At 43.5% G+C, this 20,201-nt stretch overlaps 1 protein-coding gene across 1 annotated transcript in view; it reads left to right on the forward strand.

Annotated features, from left to right (window-relative positions):
- Positions 1-20,201, forward strand: part of AGTPBP1 (ATP/GTP binding carboxypeptidase 1) — a 134,981-nt gene that overhangs the window by 97,823 nt on the left and 16,957 nt on the right. The window contains exon 25 of the mRNA XM_066604106.1: positions 6,461-6,621. Coding sequence (XP_066460203.1) covers positions 6,461-6,621 — 161 coding nt within the window. The remainder of the gene's footprint in view (positions 1-6,460; positions 6,622-20,201) is intronic.

The following is a 20,201-nucleotide window of genomic DNA, read 5'->3' on the forward strand; positions in this document are numbered from 1 at the left end:
GAACGTACCCTTATTCAGTTTCTAAGTGACTATAGAGTAAAAGTACAACTGTCATAAGTTAAGACATGGAGGGGGTTTATACTATACTATAAAATGTTAGCATTGTCACCTAGTAATCTGGTAACCACCTCACTCTTCCATATATTGGCATGTTGAATAAAACAATCTGCCTTGACAACTCAGCAATGAGACTACAGGTCTCTTTCATAAAACATGGCATTGGCAAATAACACCATCTTTTAATATGTACTTCTAGTATATTTGTGACTTATCGATATGGAATATTTTACATCTCAGATAGAAAGTTCAAAGGACCTTCGTAGTCTAGGAGATGTTTTTGATCAATCAAATCTAGGAGACCAAGAGGAAATGACTTTCCTAGGCATAATGCCCTCTTAAGCACCAGCTACCTGTACTGAAAAGTTGGGAAGATGTAGCTCTACCAGACCCCTGAATCTCAAAGTGAATATGTGCATTTTTGTTACATTTCTGGTGCATTTGGTAGCCACAATTTGTTAAAGTGACCCACCAGTTTTGGGACGAAGTTCTGCCCAGTGGCATGAGGAGCATACCTGTAACAAGAGGGCATCCTCTATGTTTGGAGGAAAGAAGGTTTCATGACCAACACACAAGGGGGTTCTTTACTGTAAGAGCGGTGAGACTGTGGAACTCTCTGCCTGAGGATGTGGTGATGGCAAAATCCATAGAGGAGTTTAAGAGGGGACTAGATTTCTTTTTAAAGAACTACGACATTACAGGATGTAGACGTTAAATAATCAGAAGGGTTGTTGATTCGAGAAGCTTCTGAATGCCAGGCTTTGAGTCAGGAACTTTTCAAATCTTGATCCAGGGATTATTCTGACTGCCATTATGCAGTCAGGAAAGAATTTTTCCCCTAAAATGGGGTAAATTGGCCTCTGCCTCATTGTTTTTTTTCTTGCCTTCCTCTAGATCAGTGGTTTTGAAACTTTTTCAGCAATTGAGACCTCTTTGAAGCAAAACTTTCTCATGGAGCCCCGGAGCGGGACAGAATGTGTAGTCAAGGGAGGGGTTAGGGGTGTGGCTTATCACGACATGATTTTTACCTCTGTCGTTATAAAAAGGACTGGGCAGTTTAAAAAAAGAAACGGGGAGGAACGGTGAAGCACCGGATGGGCAGTTGATATTCATTATATTTAAAATTACCATGCTGTGGAATTAAATCCCGCACCACATATCAATATCCACACAGGTTTTGTGCAGGTTTTCATGTGTGGATGAGATTTTCAAAATCTCATCCACTTTGTTGCTACAGCTACTGTAAATTTCACAGCAAATCCACCCCATGTAGTAAAGGTGACCCCCTTTATTGGTGTCCCTGGTAGTAATGGAGTTCCCCCTCAGTGGCCCCATTAGTAATAGCGACCCCCCACAGTGGCCCCAGTAGTAAGTGACCCCACCCCACCCCCACAGTCGCCTAAGTAGTAATATTAACCCCATAGTAGCCATAGTAATAGCCCCCCAAACCCATATATTTACCTCCCCCTTGTAGTCAGCACTGCTCCTCCTCTTCTCGGCGCTGATCCTGGGTACACACTGACATCAGTGTGTGTGAGCCTGGAATGTTTCCTCCCTTGTCCTCTGCTGCGGAACTAAGACTGAGAGGAGGACTCAGGAGAGGAGAATCCCGGTTGCACACTTTGACATTAGACTGTGCACCGCGGTCAGCGTCGCTGCGTGATTACCGGTGAGAAGCTGCGGCACCCCAGCCAGTAATCACTACAGTGGTGAGCAGCCGTCGGCACATGTGCCACAGGTTCGCCACCACAGAGACCCTCCGTCAGAGCCTCTGACTGTCGCTCATGGAGCTCCAAGGGCTTTGCGGAGCACAGTTTGGGAACTGCTGCTCTAGATCAACAAGGGGGATGAAAACAGGCTGAACTGGATGGACATTTGTTTTTTTTTCAGGCTAGCATATTATGTTACTATGAGCAGGGAGTATATTACCTGTAGTTGTTCTTTTCTGTTGCCCTTATGATTTGCTAATTTTGGGCCTGGTTTTCGGCTGTCAAAGATGGCTGCAGCAATTTTCTAATTGCCTGCGTAATGTGCACTGCTCTCTTATTGGCCAGTGCTGATCACAAGAGCAGCTCTGGCCAATCGCAAAACAAGTATAGTTCATTGATAGTCTAACACTACCAATGCATTGTAAAAGATTAGGTAGTTTGAAGATTGTGTTGGCCATATTAGATGGCTGAAAACATGACCGGGAACCACTGGATCGGAGGGACTGCAGAGAAGAATAACTACCATACACCCCTCCACCTCCAGGAATGTTTATCCTGAAACTTGAGGATTTATTGGTGGAGTTCTACAGGAAATGTCATCATTGTTACAAAGTCTCCCTTTCTGATATTGTGATACAAAGTTGGAATAGATTCTTACACTGCTGTGTAATCTCTTCCATCCAGTAGAGGTCCTCCCGTAGTTTTTAGTGCTAACATATTGCTGATTTGAAGACAATAGGATTTAAACAGCACAGCATGAGGTTTAATATGATAAGTTTACTTGTCAATTCATCAGACAAAGCCTTTTATGGTGATTTGTAGAATTTGATACATTTTCCTTTATTGACTACTACACAGTCCTATGTTTTTTATGGGAATGTTGCCATAGCTGCTTATTTTCGCCACAAGGTCCAGGCATGTCCTGATTTATCCTACACTTTGCATTCTATAACATTGCCTTTTGCCTCTGTACATCCTCATGGTGACTAAGTGCTTTCAGATATGACAGAGACAAATTATTGTCCTGCCAGTACATTGATTCCTTGATAATACTCAATGCGGTCATCTGATTGATGAATCGTCTTTCTCTTCTAAAACAGTCTCATAAATTAAAACCTGCTTGTTTAAAACACCTGGATCAACATCAAGTAGGACCTGGACTTGTTGGCTATATCTGTTTTATAGGCTATTACCAGGCATGGGCTGTGGAAGTTGTTGCCACACAATAGAAAGATGAATGTTGATGCAATGATAAGATAATAGTGAGGAAAGCAATCGCTCTGTAGTAAATATTGTAAGGGCTCTTTAGCCGAAGATACTGTTTCTATCACTGTATGTGAAACTAAATTGGATCTGGTGGCCAACATTTGGATTTCCCTCCAGCTAATGCCCAACTGTAATGAAGCCCTTTTAGATGACCTGTGTGGCTTAGAAAAACTATTCCCAAATACTTTGTTGCAAACGTCTGGATTTTAGGACATCATCTATTTACATGAATATTCTGCGTATCAATGGGAAATGTGGAGCAGAAACGCTATATTTTCTCCTTGGGTCTCGTTCACACGAGCGTGTTTTGCTCACTCATAGCGCACACTTCTAAAAGAACCAATGTATTTCTATAGAAGCGTTCATATGCGCGGAATTAGCAGTGCAAAACGGCACGCACCTAAAAAAGATAGGACATAGATGCGTGTTTTGCAGGAGTTTCCATTGACTCCTATGGGAGCAGCAGTTAATGGAAACTCCTGCGCACAGAATAGCTTCCTCACTGCTTACAGCAGGGCATTTAACCCCTTCCCACTCCAGGGCGTAAGTTTACATCGTGGCAGTGGGGTACTTCCCGGAACAGGGCGTAAACTTACGTCCTGGGGATAGCGCGAGATCACTTATGATCTTGCGCTATCCCGCAGCGGGAGGCGGCTGTCAGTCATAGCCAGCCTCCGCTGTAACAGCGGGGATGCATCGGAGATGCGACCCTGCTGTTGACCCCTTCCCTGCCACGATCCATGTAGATCGCGGCATGGGAGGGGTTCACAGAGGGAGCGCGCTCCCTCTGTGATGTCACTGGGCTCTCGCGATATAATCGCAGAGAGCCCGGCTGGTTGCTATGGCAACAGGACGCCAGACACTGTATTGTATTGCCATAACCTGTGATCACTGTATAACCGATAAGGCATGGCAGGGCAGCAGCCCTGCCATGCCTTATCACAGCGATCATCAGTGCTATACTGTAAGTGCCCCAGAGGGACAGAAATTGTGAAAAAAAAAATAAATAAATACATTTAAAGAAAAAAAAGAAAAATGAATAAAAAAGAAAAATGTAAAAAAAAACTTTTTTTTATGCCTTTTCTCATATTAGCATAAAAAAAGTAAAAAAAAAATTTAACCCCCACATATTTGGTATTGTCGCGTCCGTAACGAAGCGTAAAATAAACTGCACATGCTTTTGACTGTGCAGGGGAAAAAGTGTTTAAAAAAACTGAGGCAAAATGCTAATTTTTAGCATTTTGCCTCCCTAAAACCGCAATAAAAGTGATTTAAAAAAACGTATGTACCCCAAAATAGTACCAATTAAATCTACAGCTCGTCGCGCAAAAAATAAGTCATCCTAGAGCTCCGTAGATAGAAAAATAAAAAAGTTACAGGACTTTGAATGCAGCGTTTTAGAAAAAAGAATTCCAAAAAGGTTTTTATTGCAGAAAAGTGAAAAAACCTAAAAAAAGGTAAGCATTTTGGTATCACTGTAACCGTACCGTCATGCATAAAAAATGGATTGTGTCATTTAGGGTGCATTGAGACGACCGTATATCGGCTGGGTATTCACGCCCAGACGATATACGGTGTCTGTCTCAGCAGGGGGAGGAGGCTGGAAGAGCCGGCAGCAGTGCTCTGAGCTCCCGCCCCTTCTCTGCCTCCTATCCACCTCCCTGCACTATTTTCAATGAGGAGAGGTGGGACAGGGGTGGGCCTAATTCCCGGAACTTAGCCCCACCCCCGTTCCGCCTCCTCTCATTACAAATAGTGCAAAGGGGGTGCATGATTAACGTTGATTAACGCTGTAAAAAAAAAATCTATGGCAGAATTGATGCGTTTTCTCTCCCTGCTATAATAAAAAAATATAATAAAAGTTTTACAATATAGTCAATGTACCCAAAAATGGCGCATATAAAAACAGTTCGCCACGCAAAAAACAAGGCCTTATACGGCCGCATCAACGTAAAAATAAAAAAGTTATGGCTTTTGAAAAATAGAGAAGAAAATCCGCCAAAAATCTTTGCGTCCTTAAGCCCAAAATAGGTCGTGTCCTTAAGGGGTTAAAAAGTGCTTCTGGCCAGAAGCACCTTTTAATTGTCCTGCTTTTTACCCCTTAGTCCCTGTGGGGACTCCCCGAGGGTTCCCTTAATCCCCGCGAGGAGTCCCCTTATCACTGAACACTGTGACAACACTGTCACAATGTTCATTGATGAGGGGACTGCAGCGGGGATGAAAGAATCCCCTGTTACATCTGAGGCAGAGAAGCGTGATGCTATTCCATTGCTTTCAATGGGACTGGTTCTGCTGCAACCCCATTGCTTTCAATGGGATGAAGGCAGCCCCCGCAGGGATCTTCAGGGAAGGACTTGAAATATAAGACATTCCTTGAAAATAACCCCTAGCTGCTGGGGTTAATACATCACCTAGCAGAGCTGTTGGGGCTCCCGCGCATATTCTCCCCAGCACTCTTCTATCATTTTTTTCTGGCCGGGGATTTTAAAAAATGCCTGCCTCCTGGAAGCGCTGCCTCTGACTTGCTGAGCGCAGGGACCAATCACAGCCATTCAATGATTGAATGACTGTGATTGGTCCCTGCACTCAGGCAGTCAGAGGCAGTGCTTCCAGGAGGCAGGCATTTTTAAATCCCCAGCCAGGAGAAATGCAGAAGTACAGTGCTAGGGAGCCGGAGACAGAATGCGCCAGAGACTAGTAGGTGATGTTTTTTTTTTGTTTTTTTTTTAATTTCATGTAGCTAGGGCTTATATCTCAAGCTTGACTTGAAGCTGACTGAAGCAGCACTTGGGTGAGTGTTGCCGCCCCTTTTCAGGCCAGTGACCTCACATTTATTGGTCCCAGCTCACTCCCATCCACATAAATGGCATTGAGGTGCTATACCAGGCACAGCCACTATGAAACGATCGTCACTGTTTCTGGTATGCAGTGAAGTAGTAGTGGTGATCCCCCAAACGCCACAGCCATTTCAAGCAGCTGATCAGCGGGAGTCCTGATGGCTGACCCCCACCAAATTAATATTGATGACCTGCCCTGAGTCCTGGATAACCCCTTTAATATACAGTGAGGAGTTTAAGCTGTAATGGATTATTTAAATTTGATTAGAATTGGGTTACATGTGCAACCTAACTTGTGATGTTGTAAAACTTTCTAAGAGACGGAGCCCGGGAGACGACCTTTATATGTTTATAGTATTCCATGAATGGGAACGGATTCTGAGTCTTTGTACTGGAGGAGAGTTTTAAACCACAACATCATAGATTTGGCTGGAGTCCTCCTTTAATTGTTTTCCATTTGGAGTATTTTTAATTTGGTTGGTAAGCTGTATCTGAGTTGCTAGATCAATAGCTTCAGAATGGATTTATTAGCTGTTACAGATTATCTGTATTCCATGTAGTTGAAGTGAAATACATTTCTTTTTGCTCTAGGGCTTGCAGATTGGGACAAAGGAGCTTGAAGAGATGGGTGCCAAATTCTGCGTAGGATTACTTCGCTTAAAGAGGTTGACCTCTCCCATGGAATTCAGCCTGCCTCCAAGCCTCCTGGATATCGAGAATGATATGATCGAGTCCAGCTGCAAGGTTGCAAGGTAATGTTATAACTTATTTTTATGGTTGGCTGTCAAAATATTTGACTTTCTTCAAGCATAGAACGTTTAATTCTATTGTCATTCTGCTGTGATCCGGCATGTTTTTTAGATGACAAATGCACAGGCTGTCCTAGAGCTTATCACTTCACAGGTCGGATAATAATATTTTTGGCATATGTTTACTTAGAACTTGGTGAAATCACTGAATTGATTTATTTTCAAAAGGTCTTCCTTTGTAACTGGTGTCTAAGAAGCATTGTTAACTATTAATTCTTTAAAACCCACAGTATAGAAGCTACTTTTGCCTAGCCTTCCTGATAACTTTTTTTTGTTGCCTGGGGATGATGAATTACGACAGAAGATATTAACCCCTTCATTGGTAGGTTTATTATTACCATAACAGCGCAGCAAGCCCTGGAGATTTTCCTGTGGGAATTCAAAGTGGCAAACGTGTACAGTGGCACAATAACTGTGTGTCCTGGCCAGCATTTCAGCACTAGAGCTGTCCACGGAAATCTTCCGGGGTTTAACTGCATGGTCAGTGCAGCAAGCCCCGGAGATTTTCCGGGCGTGCCACTAAAGGGGTTAAACTGTTGTGACACAATGAGCGGAAGGAGGTGGGATAGAACGTTTCCTACAGAATAATGCACAGAGCAGCTTTCGCTTTCAAACTTTCTGAGACTCCCCAAAAACAGGATAGGTTAGGCAGTGAGGCTGTGCACTATTGGAACCAAATCAAGCAAATGATGTATCAGATGTGGGGCCTTTCCTCTCAATCTGGTATCCTATATTTTCCATTGTGATGAAATGGAAGAATGAAACTTAAAAACTAGAAGTTTTTTAACTTTTTCCTCCACCAGCCTTGTTGCCTGTGGCTGCAGTTCATGATATCTACTACCCAAATGTGGTGGTAAGCCAACTCAAGAGGCTGATGTCCTTAGAGCGTATAGAAACAGAATGGAGCAAAGAAAAATGCACAAAGCATTTCCTATAGAATGCTTTTATTATGCATTTCTCTACCAATGAGGCGGTTAGGCAATTGATGACACCTTTTATTCTTACAGAATGATACTTGTTAGAAAAAAAGTTATTTGGGACGACTACAAATACTGTAACGCTCTCTAGGCTGTGTGCGCCATAACAATGCTGCAGGGATACAATGCATCAACAGACTTTTTGGTGCTTGGGGGTTGTGTCTCCAATTTTTTTATATATACCATTGAACGCCATCTTGCAGGCTATTTCTGCATTTTTACCACCTGAATAATATTATAAATATTTATGTTTTGAAGAAATAAAAAGACTTCAAGAAATTAGTGTTTTTTGGTTTTTTTACACCTATATCTATTGGTGAAACATATTTGTAAAATTAATTTAAGAAGTGGTGACCGATAACCCGCAAGTACAGTTTTTTTTTTTTTTTTAAACCTTTTTTCCCCCTAAGAAACCAATAGGCCTTGTTGTCTGGGATGGATTTTGATGTTTACAGAAGGGCGTTTCTTACTGCAATTTTTTTGTTACATTTTCTTACAAAATAAGTAAGAGAGGTAAAAAAAAAAAACAAAAGCCACAACTAGCTTATACCTCTATGAGCAAACTTGCCTTCATGGGTACTCAGTTTATGGGCACCTGCACACGAGCGGAAATTCCGCAGCGGGATTTCTGCTGCTGGAAGCCTGCATAGGATTGCGTTAACAAACGCAATCCTATGCAGACGGCCGCGGTTTGGCCGCGCGGCAAACAAACCGTGGCACATTCTATTTCTGTGCGGGGCTCAGAGAAATGTCACTCACCCGCCGCCGGCTCCGGTCTGCGCATGCGCCGGCTGACCGGCAAGCCAGCACATCAAACAGCCGGCGGCGCGGGTGAGTACGCGCTGGTCCCTGCAGGCGCTCGGGTCGGGTACCGCGGCGAGAAACCTCGCCGCCAGATCCGACCTGCCCGTCTGCAGGCGGCCTATGGCAGGAAGAACATCTGAAATTCCAAAAGGCAATTGGTGGGTGTCATGCAGACCCTTCATAGTTAACTTGGACAAGATCCTCAATTTAGGATTGTTCAGCTTGGGAAAAAGATGCCTTTTAAAAGGATCATATGCACCACCTACCTAAACCTTGCTTTAGACCAAGTAATTGCTTCAACAATATTCCCTAATGGCAGTGGTCTCTTTCAGCAGGGCAGTGCTCCCTGCTACACTCCAAAAACTGTTCAGAAATGTTTTGATAAAAATGTCAGGTTTGGAAACATGGAAGACGGACAGTAGAAGACGAGCATGGTCCATCTAGTCTGCTGTTATTTATTTTATTTTTATATCTGTCTTAGGCCTCGTTCAGATTTGTGCGCGCGTACGTGCACACATAACCACGCGCTTGTTAGTACCAATGGTTTTCAAGGGTGAGTTCACATGTCCATCTTTTACAGGCGTGCAAATTCGCGCACCTGCAAAAGATAGGATATCCGCACACTGGGCCAACCAGGCTGCATGTAAATATTCCCTGTGGGGAGTCCCCTCATCACTGAACACTGTGACAGCACTATCACCGTGTTCAGTAATGATCACACTCCCCGCGGGGAGTAAAGAATCCCCTGCCACAGCTGTCACAGCTGTGGCAGAGGATCGCAATGCCCTCCCATTGCTTTCAATGCAGCCGCCGCTGCTGCCGGCAGTCCCATTGAAAGCAATGGGATGCCGGCAACCACTGCGATGATTTCTGGGGAAGGGCTTTAAATATAAGTTCTTTCCTGAAAATCATCCTTGGCTTGTGTAAAAAAAAAAAAATTTAAAAATTATATATTCGCCTCTCTGCCGCTGTCGGGGCTCGGTGCGTCTAGCCGCTTGTCTGCCTGGCACTGTACTGAAGCTCTTTCAGCAGGCAGAGATGATAAATCCCCGTCTCCTGAGAGGGCTGCATCTGATTGGCTGAGCACGCAGCCCTTTCAGGAGGCGGGGATTTTAAATCTCCGCCTGCTGAAAAAACTTCAGAGCAGTGTCGGGGACCAAGTGGCTAGACGCGCCGAGCCCCGACAGTGGCAGAGAGGTGAGAGTATATATATATTTTTTTAATTTTTACACAAGCTGGGCATGATTTTCAGGGAAGGGCCGTTTTAATATTTTGGCTAATCAGTGTATGGTAACACCAACATCATACTTATGTTACTTTTGTTATCAATTGATACCTATATTACTTATAAAACATGACACGTATGGGGAAATGTATTGAGCAATTTATGTTAAAAAATAATGAAGTAAAAAGTCACAGATTTTCAAAAGTTGCGGGTTTTACCTTTGTTTCGCCACTTTTGAAAAGGGGAGATGTTTAGTGGGAGGTGCTGAGGACTCCTGTCAGCTGTCAAACTTACTACAATTTATGCCAAGAGCTGGCAAATGGAGAGCCAGAGGTGCACCTAATTTGTTAAGAGGGATGCGCCTATTAACAATTCCGGTGCATCTTTATTCTAGCATCATCTTTGTTAAAACTGGTTCATGAAGTGCCAGATTTATTAAATCTGCCCCACAGCGTTTAAAAAAAATATCGAAGAAAACTGACTGCAAATTTTCAATTTTTGTCCATTCCCTCCAAAGGAAGTTAACCAATAAATAAGTACCCCAAAATGCTAATAAAAAGGACTTCCCTTCCTGCAAAAATACGTCCTCCTATTGCTACATCAATGAAAAAATAGAACGTATGGCTCTTGGAATGCGAAAAGTGAATAAACGAGAAAAACAAATTCTACTATTCTAAAGACCACATATAGGCTTCTCGTTAACAGCATTGTGCAGGGTTAGAAAATTATGGCTTATTTCTTCCAAAAACGATGCCAAATCTGTCCATGGGTTATGTGTAGAATTGCAGTTTAGCCCAACTCACTGCAGTGGAGCGGCGTTTCAATGCTATACATAACCGGGAGTCAGATAGTTTTCTAATCCTGCACAACCCCATTCCACTTTTTCATAACACATTTCTAAAAATCTTAAGCCCTCGCACCCTTCCTAACAGATTGTTTATGGTGTTACTTGGACTTTTTTTTAAGAATGGGCTACTGTACAGTGTAAAACCTGTGACTGTCGTAGAGTACCATGTGTACTCCATTCATCTACCTCCATGAAAGGCCCACCATAAGTAGGCTAAGCATCCCAGCATATTTATATATAGCCTAAAACCAAAGCTTTTGTATCGGGCTACTATGATAGACGAAAATGAATAATATCCAATTAGCCATTCTAGTGTTCTATGGTTTCACTTTACATGCTGGCCATTTGTTGGCTGTAAGTAATCTATGACGGTTACATTGATTCCCAATTGCGAAGAGTATAATTGATAGTGAGTAAGCACCAAACACAGCACTTGAATTATTGATATGTTGCTGATTTTATTTTGTAACTCTAATCCCAAGTAATACTTTCTAAAATGGTGAAATCATTAGACCAGCAGAGAACATTAGTCGTACAGGGAGCATTAGTCTTCCTGCAGTGCTCTTTCTATGTATTAAGTTATATTTTCGGGGGCTTTTCAGGACACAGTGAGTTTCTGACTCCATGTGATACCAGCTTAGCAAGGTTATTTAAAACTATATAGAATAAACATCATTTATTATAGCCCTCAGGAAAGTAAGAATGACGCATCTAATATCTATAGTATGTTTATTGAGGGAATCGTCTGTAGGCGCGCCATTCCTGATAACACCTTCCTCGTAAGTCAACCTGTAGGTCCGTAACAAGATGTTTCCTCCTTACAACAGATGTTCGTTCTTTCTCCACCTAACCATCTTATTTTATGATACTTCTAGCAATGGCTGATTTTTCTTAGAGCTTTAACAAGATTTGTCGCAGGTGGTGATACGATACGATGCAGACGGCAGAGTTACAAAAACAGGAAAATGTTAGTTTAAAAATAACTGTAATTGGAACAAAAGAATGTAGTTAGGGAAACAAACGTTCAGAGTACCTTTTTCGCAATATTGAATATGACTAGCTAAGTTTTAACACTGTTACTATAAGCACACTAGAAAAGAGCAATATTTTACAATGTTGGAAACACCTGTTATTAACCCTTTCCAATCCACTGTCTGACGTCTTCCTACATTCTGATTGAAGCTTGTACAGCTCCAGTGTCAGAAGATGTCCGGCAGGGTATTCTTACCGTCTATTGTCAGCCACTCCGCTGTCGGAGACTCTCCGGCGCACACACACTGGCTTTAGCCAGTAGATTCATCGTTGTATAACAGCAAAAAGAGAAAGCCTTTTAGGAAACTCTGAATCCAAAATTGGTTTGGAAAGGGTTCATACAGCAACTCGAAGAGTAACACAGTTCAGAGAAACATCAGAACACTGTCGGTTAATACAGAAATACTCGTCCACACTTCTCAGTATCTGGAAATGGTTTTCTTATATGAAACTTTTCTATAAGAGACCAAGTTCAACCCTGGTCAAAGTCCCAGGAATAGCTCACACTTAGTCAGTCGAGCAATGGCTAAATCCCCACTCCGTGCCATATAACTAGTATCAAAGTCCTCAATAACCCACATCAGGATATCTAACACATCCTAACTGGTGTGCACACCAGGCCTCACTTATATACGTTTTATGGCGTTACTGACTTTGACCTTTTCTGGCTAATCTTGAATTGGGAGAGCGCCTCAACCATGAGTCCTCAGCAATCCAGAAGATGGTCCCAACATTCTTCTGGGTTTGTAGGGTCCGCTTTGGCTCTATTTCCCGCAGACTGTCGCACCCGGGGTGGCAGTGTCACTGTAATCCTTAGTCTCTCTGGAGCAGCTCCTCCATAACTCTAGACAAATTCTGGTTCTCTGTTTAGTTAGTGCTCCCAGTGTCTTCAGAGCAGACCTTCTACTTAGCTTTTTGTCCTGGCTGCTTTCCTGTAACCAATTGCAGTTTCTCCTATGTCCCACAGCACCTCTGCTCAGTTGGTTAAATTGTGCGCTCTCCCTATGGCACGGCCAGGTGGCATCCAATCAGTGAATGTCGTTCTGGGCATCCTCAGTTCTCAAAAAGATTTTGGCACACAATTTGGTCCATCTCTATCCATCATCATAGCAAACTTTTTAACCCCTTTAGGGAAGCCCCTTACAGATACTTTTGTGTTGCAAACTTGCATGTATGTCCTGCTCATTGTTAGCTGCTCACAAGATCTGGCTACATTTCCTTAGAATAAAGCATAGGTGTGTGATCAGTGAGTTTCTGACCCCTTAGACTGCACCAATTAACAGAAAGAGGGGTACGGCGAGTGTTACAACCCCTTCACTGCAGTTCGTGTACCTATGCTGTTTCTAATACTGCATCTCAACCCTATTCGGGTGAGTGGGGCTCAGTTGCTATACCAATATCAGCTGCATAGCTGAGGTCAGACCCCCACCAAATACACATTGATTACTTATCTTAAGAATTAGAGATGAGCTAGTATACTCGCTAAGGCTAACTACTCGAGCGAGTAGTGCCTTAGTCGAGTATCTGCCCGTTCGTGTCTAAAGATTCGGGTGCCGGTGGGGGAGAGCGGGGAGGAACGGAGGGGAGATCCCTCTCTCCCTCTCTCCCTCTCTCCCTCCCCCCGCTCCCCCTGCTCACCGCCGCAACTCACCTGTCACCCGCGCCGGCAGCTGAATCTTTAGATACGAGCGGGCAGATACTCGACTAAGGCACTACTCGCTCGAGTAGTTAGCCTTAGCGAGTATGCTCGCTCATCTCTCTTAGGCCGCCTGCAGACGAGCGGGTCGGATCCGGCAGCGAGAATGCTCGCTGCGCGATCCGACCTGAGCGCCTGCAGGGACGAGCGCATACTCACCCGCGCCTGGCGGCCCCGGCTCTTTCATGTGCCGGCTGCCGCGCAGCCGGCGCATGCGCAGACCGGAGCCGGCGGCCGGGTGAGTGCGTGCCCCGCAGAAAATTAGAACATGCCGCGGTTTGTTTGCCGCGCGAGATTTCGCGCGGCCAAACCGCGGCCGTCTGCATAGGAGTGCGTATTTTAATGCACTCCTATGCAAACTTTCAGCGGCGGAAATCCCACGGGAAATCCCGCGGCGGGATTTCCGCTCGTGTGCAGGCGGCCTTAAGAATCTTATTTTCATCTAAAACTCCTTTTAGAGAGTACCTAACTTTTCATGTGTCTTTTCAGAATAGACTGTGATCTATGTACATGAGGAATAACAGTATTTCTGGCCATTATGTGACTTGTACATGACATTTTTCACCAGTTTCTACCTCTGCAGGCTCCATCTCTAATTCTCAGTTTTCCCTGAATGATGTGTGGAGACTAGCTGCTGTGATATTTCCCATACACTGCACACACAAAGAAAAGTGGAGATTTTGCTCCCTTTTGTCTCTCTCTCTCTGACAGAAGCAGCAGCATAGAGAACATTATACAGCAGTACTAAGCAGTGTAGATGTGGATCCAGCACTGGGGGGGGAGTTAGAAGCTGCAGCTGTATCACAGTGTGAGTGTCTCTGCCTCCCTTCTCCTCTCCCTGGACCTCACCTTAGACTTATAAGGCTGGGTCCACACGGGGCGGATTCCCGACGGAAATCTCGCGGTTTGGTTGCAGCGAAAACCACGAGATTTCTGCCGGGAGAACCGCTGCTTCAAAACCCGCGGCGGTTTTGAAGCAGCCCAGCCGCTCGCTCTTCCGCTGCGGCTGGCACTCGCATAGAGGAGAGCGCGGCCGCAGCGGAGGAAGAAAAAGAATGAGCATGCTGCGGTCGGCAAATCCGCGCCGCAGCAGTGGCTTCTGCCGGCTTAGCCGCAGCTGATTTGCTGTCCCGTGTGCACGAGATTTCTGAGAAATCTCGTCCACATGGCTGGCTAATCCCCGGATTAGCGGCCGCATGCGGATTTGCCGCTGCAAAATTCCTCACGGAATTTCCGCAGCAAATCCGCCCCATGTGAACCCAGCCTAAGGATAGCATGAGACCTTTGCAAGCAAAAAACAGGAAACATCTTATCTCTGATGCTAGAGATTGATTTTACAAAACAGGCAGTGGACAGCAAGATAGAAGGTAAGGATATTCTTACTGGCAAGCAGTTGAGAACGATTTTTTTTTCCGGCACAATAACTACATTTTTGGTAAATAAAGTGATTTCATTTTTCCCACTTATCACAGGGATTATCCCATTAGTACAGGTTTGGTGAAAAGATAGTGGCCATTTAGGAATAGAACACTGTAACACAATAAAGGGGTGTGTGTAGATGGAAGGATAGATGGATGCACACATATATATATATTGAAAAGGGAGGCAATTTTGCTTCTCGAACAAAATTTGATTATATGAGCCTGTTCGTTGCTTTTTAGTCTTCAGTGAGATTTTATATTTAAAGTGGAAGCGCAACAGCTGAAGCGACCCATACGACTGAGAACAATGATGTCCTACATGTTCCCAGTCAGCTCTTCCCATGTAGCTGTCCAGTGGCATTGACAAATTGTAGGGTTTTATTATACCCCAAGAAACCAGTGGAAACTGTGTTTCTTGTCTGTTCTATGTCTCTGACACAGATGTGAATAATATTGCTGTTATGAAAAGAAGCCAGCTATCACAGTGGAATGATAGCATGGAGGGGCGCTTGCGGGAATTGATCACCCCAGCAGCGCTCTGCAATTTTTAAGAGAGAATGAATTTATGTGCGCGCTGTCCCTTTGAAACTCCAGAAGTATAAAACAGCTGCCTTGTTTGTAACTATGCCAATTCCCCATTACGCTTTATGCTGCTAAGTGTTGGATAGCATGCAAATAGAGAGAATAATTAATGCACAGATTGCACTTTTGTCACTCAGCCACACAGTGCTGTTTAAAAGGTATAACCATATTGTAGGTTAAACACACAGACTAATGCCTGATGAAGTGATTACAACTCGATTTATTATAATGGTTCTCAGATTACTACATTAACAAAGAGCCATTTACAAAGCAGAACGATGCTTTTCAATTATAACTGCACCATTTCCCTTAGGTTAGAAGCAAGCTAAACTAGAGATCAACACTTGTACTTTTCTATTGGCTTGTATACCTCTTTTAACGGATTGCATTAGGTTTAGCTGGCGCTGGCATTTTAGGATTGAGAAATGATTCTTCGGGTTTAGAATGACGGGCTCCATACTAGCTATGGCAATAACTTGGCTGCACATTGCTTTTTTCATACTATTCATTGTAAATATTTTGTTACTGGTTTTACTAGTAAGGTGAAAAGCTTTAACCTTTTGCAATCCAATTTGGGATTCAGGGTATCCTAGGGGGCTTTCTCTTTCTGGCATTATACAATGGCGCCATCTGCTGGCTAGAGCCAGTACTGTGGTATGTGACATGCTGGAGAGGCCTCCTGACAACAGAGCAGCCAGTAATATACAGTAAGAATACCCTGCTGGACGTCTTCTGACATCAGAGCTGTACAGCCTTCAATCAGAATGTTGGAAGATGTTAGACAGTGGATTGGAAAGGGTTAATGGGCTGTCCAGCAAAATACTTTGTTGGTCACCTTGTGGTCAGACTACTACTGAGGCACTGATACTCTATCTTTGTAATACAGTATGCCATCAATGTGTTGTGCTTGAACTTTAGGTTTGCTTGGTTTATACTTTTATACTAATACATACCTTCAGCCGGTGTGTTAACGCATAGACATTACCATTCTGTTAGCCATATCCAGAGCTTTACCTTTTAGAGTTCTGCTAGCCATAGTCAGGGGGCAGTTACACGGCCGCTGAAATATAGCAAAAAAAAGCTGCAAGTAGAGCTTTTCTTTCGAATGAAGCAGAGAGTGTTTGAGGACCAGAACATTCGTAGGGATACGAAGATGTTTGTTTATAAAGCTATTGTCCTTCCAACCTTGTTATATGCCTGCGAAACGTGGACAGTCCACAAACGTCACTCTCAACTCCTTGAACGATTCCATCTGTGTTGCCTTCGAAAAATCCTGCAAATCTCTTGGGAAGACAGGCGGACAAATGTCAGCGGTCTGGAAGAAGCAAAGAGCACCAGCCTTGAAGCAATGATCCTTCACCATCAACTTCACTAGACTAGCCACGTTGTGCAAATGCCCGACTACCGTCTCCCAAAGCAATTACTATACTCTCAACTCAAGAACAGAAAACAGAATGTTGGTGGACAGCAAAGGAGATTTAAAGATGGGCTTAAAGCTAATCTTAAAAACTGTGGCAAAGACATCGAGAACTGAGAAGCCTGGCCCTCAAGCGCTCAATTTGGGGGTCAGCCGTTACCAACAGCACTATGAGTTTAGAAGAGGTGCAAATAGATGGCGAAAAAGAGAAATGTATTAGGAGGAAACCATGTCAGTCAACCCTTGTTGGAACTGTCTTCCACTTGGAAACCGATGTCCCCACTGCGAAAGAACCTGCGGATCAAGAATGGGTCTCTATAGCCTCCTACAGACCCACCACTAAACCCCTACACTCGTAAGGCAATCCTGCTCGGCCACAAGGTGTAGCATGTGATGACGACACAGACGAGCGTGATATTGCTTTGCAGAGCGGACAGCGTCTCTTGGGTAATGTATTGTTTTTTGTTTTTTTTAATGCAGCCAGGGCTTATTTTTTGAGTAGGGCTTATTTTCAGTGTAGGGCTTATATTTTAAGCCTCCCAAAAAAATTCCAGCAAAAGAGCGCTACAAAATCCTGATATCGCCATGAGAGAATGCAGCGATATTACACAGAACACAGCTGCGCTATCGCTGTGATTTTCTCACGGCGATATCTGTCGCCCATGTGAAAGAGTTATCATGACATATTAAGTTAATGTTTGCTACATCTGTATTACATTCATCATTTACAGAGAAATCAACATATCAGGATTGTATGGAATTGCATAAGTGTGAGAGTAATCCCAATAGTAGCATCTTTATTTTTTCTAATGCATTATCTGTCTTTTTATATAGGAACAACTAACTTTTCAGACAACTTCTGTTCATCTAATAGCATATGTGGGTCTACTCAATCTTGTGTTTATATACATTCAATAATTTTATTTGTTCTACCATTTTAAATCTGGACTGAAGTGCATCCCCACTCCAATCCACTGCCTGTCCTTAGGCATTTAGTTTCCCTAGTAACTGGGAGGTTTACATCTCTTCTTACCTGTGGGGGAGCTGTCTTCACAGGTTTAGCTTCTCTGCACTCAGAGACAAAAATGAAAATAAAAACAAAAAAAATCTCTGGTCTTGAAGAAGGTAAAATGTTTCAACAAATTCCGAAACGCTCTGTTTTATTGGTTAGTCTCAATATCCTTGTAGTAAAGAATCCCCTTCTATAGTAATGTAGATACTTTTTGTCAATATGCAGTGGATGTCCCTACTTGCAGACCTGGGTAGAAATACTAACCTTTGACATACTCCTGCATGGTTATTGGGTCACCTCTAAGCCATCAGCTGTCCAACTTCACTTAAATAAACCTCATTTTGGTCATATATCTGGGTGCAGCGGTAAACCCACTCCATTTATGCTGTGGTTGTCCACCTTTGAATCCACTTAATCTCTGCTGTGTATTTATTGTAGATCCGTACCCAAAACTGCATACAGTATTTCATATGAGACCCAATTAGTGATTTATAATGAGCGATAACGATTTTATCACCATGGTACTGAAGTGCCCTTTTGATGCAACCCTTATGTGAAGTTGTGTTACATCAGCAGAAAAATGTGTTAAAATAAGCAGCCACTGAACTGCTACAAAGCTAAAGTTCCTGCAGCGAATCCAGAGTCATTACTATGTATTCAGTGGGGTTGGACTATTGCATACAGAACTCCAGCAAATTTTAAGTTTGGAGTCATCTTTAAAGGGGTTGTCCCGCGCCGAAACGGGTTTTTTTTTTTTTTAACTCCCCCCCCCCCCCCCCCCCCCCGTTCGGCGCGAGACAGCCCCGATGCAGGGGTTAAAAAAACAACCCGCACAGCGCTTACCTGAATCCCGGCGGTCCGGCGTCTTCATACTCACCTGCTGAAGATGGCCGCCGGGATCCTCTGTCTCCGTGGACCGCAGGGCTTCTGTGCGGTCCATTGCCGATTCCAGCCTCCTGATTGGCTGGAATCGGCACGTGACGGGGCGGAGCTACACGGAGCCCCATAGAGAACAGGAGAAGACCTGGACTGCGCAAGCGCGGCTAATTTGGCCATCGGAGGCCGAAAATTAGTCGGCTCCATGGGAACGAGGACGCTAGCAACGGAGCAGGTAAGTATAAAACTTTTTATAACTTCTGTATGGCTCATAATTAATGCACAATGTACATTACAAAGTGCATTAATATGGCCATACAGAAGTGTATAGACCCATTTGCTGCCGCGGGACAACCCCTTTAACCCTTTCCAATCCACTGTCTGACCTCTGAAGACATTATGATTTAAGGCTTTACAGCTCCAATGTTGGAAGACGTCCGTCGGGGTTCTCTTACTGTATATTGCCAGCCTCTCTGCTGTCGGAGCCTATCCAACGTGTCACCACATGCAGTACTGGCTTTAGCCAGCAGATAGCGCCGTTGTATAACGGCAGAAAAAGAGTAAGCCCCCTAGGAAAACCAGGATACAATTTGGATTGGAAAAGGGTTAATGATATTGTTAAACCATAGTTAAAATGTCTTCTATTTTTGCTGTATACAAATATACCTAAACCTTTAAAATATTCTATTACAATGGACCCTGCTTTACTTTAGTCAATACTTCCATACCTAAAACAGTACTGTTAGCCTCTAGCAATACATTATGCATAAGAAAGTTCTCCTCCGAATCTGGGAACCCGATGTATTAGATGAGATCAGTGTAATGTTGCTGATTTCATTCTACAACAAAGATAACTGTCTGTCTTGGGTCTTTCATCTTATATTAAAAAGCAAACAAATTGTAGAGTTGTATAGAATATCTTGATTCATTAAAACCAGCAGAGAAGCTTCTCGGTGTAACCTTTAATCAGAAAGCAATTTAAGTCAACATTGGAAGAGCATTTCCTTTGATATATTATGATGGCCTCTTCCCACCAATGCATCAATAAAATGTATATTCTGTAATTACAAAGACAAAAGGGTTCTTCTTCCTTATTTATATTAGATTTATAGCTAACTAATAACAAAAGTGGTCCAAACTAAAGTTTTGATATATGATGACAGTAAGTGCCCAGATGAGTCTGCACAGTCCGTCACTTGGGTTTGCCTGCTGTAACTCTGTATCGCCCACAGTGCCTCTCAATCTGTCCTGTAGTTTAATGGGCTTATAGTGCATGCTTTGCCTACGTGGGCCGACCTTGAAGCCCAGCTCTTACGCATGGAGGAAACCATGCTAAAGCTTTGAAGGAAGTCACTGTGTCTGTACAGTCATTGACCAAGAGGTTGACTCTTAAACAGCAGTCATTGACAACCTTTGCTGATTTGCTTCCTTTATCACAGTGAATAGAACATCTCATGCCCGAATGAAGGACCATGCACTGTACCTTTTATTGATGCCAAGATTAGAGGTCGGCGTCATAATTTTGAAGTTTAGAGGTCTGCCGGAGAATGTGCCTGCTGAGGCCCTTTATGATACCGTTGTCTCCATATTTAACAAGGTGTTGGCTAGACCGGAGGATATGGACATTGAATTAA

This window comes from Eleutherodactylus coqui, chromosome 5 (assembly GCF_035609145.1).
Source record: "Eleutherodactylus coqui strain aEleCoq1 chromosome 5, aEleCoq1.hap1, whole genome shotgun sequence".
Lineage (NCBI taxonomy): Eukaryota > Metazoa > Chordata > Amphibia > Anura > Eleutherodactylidae > Eleutherodactylus > Eleutherodactylus coqui.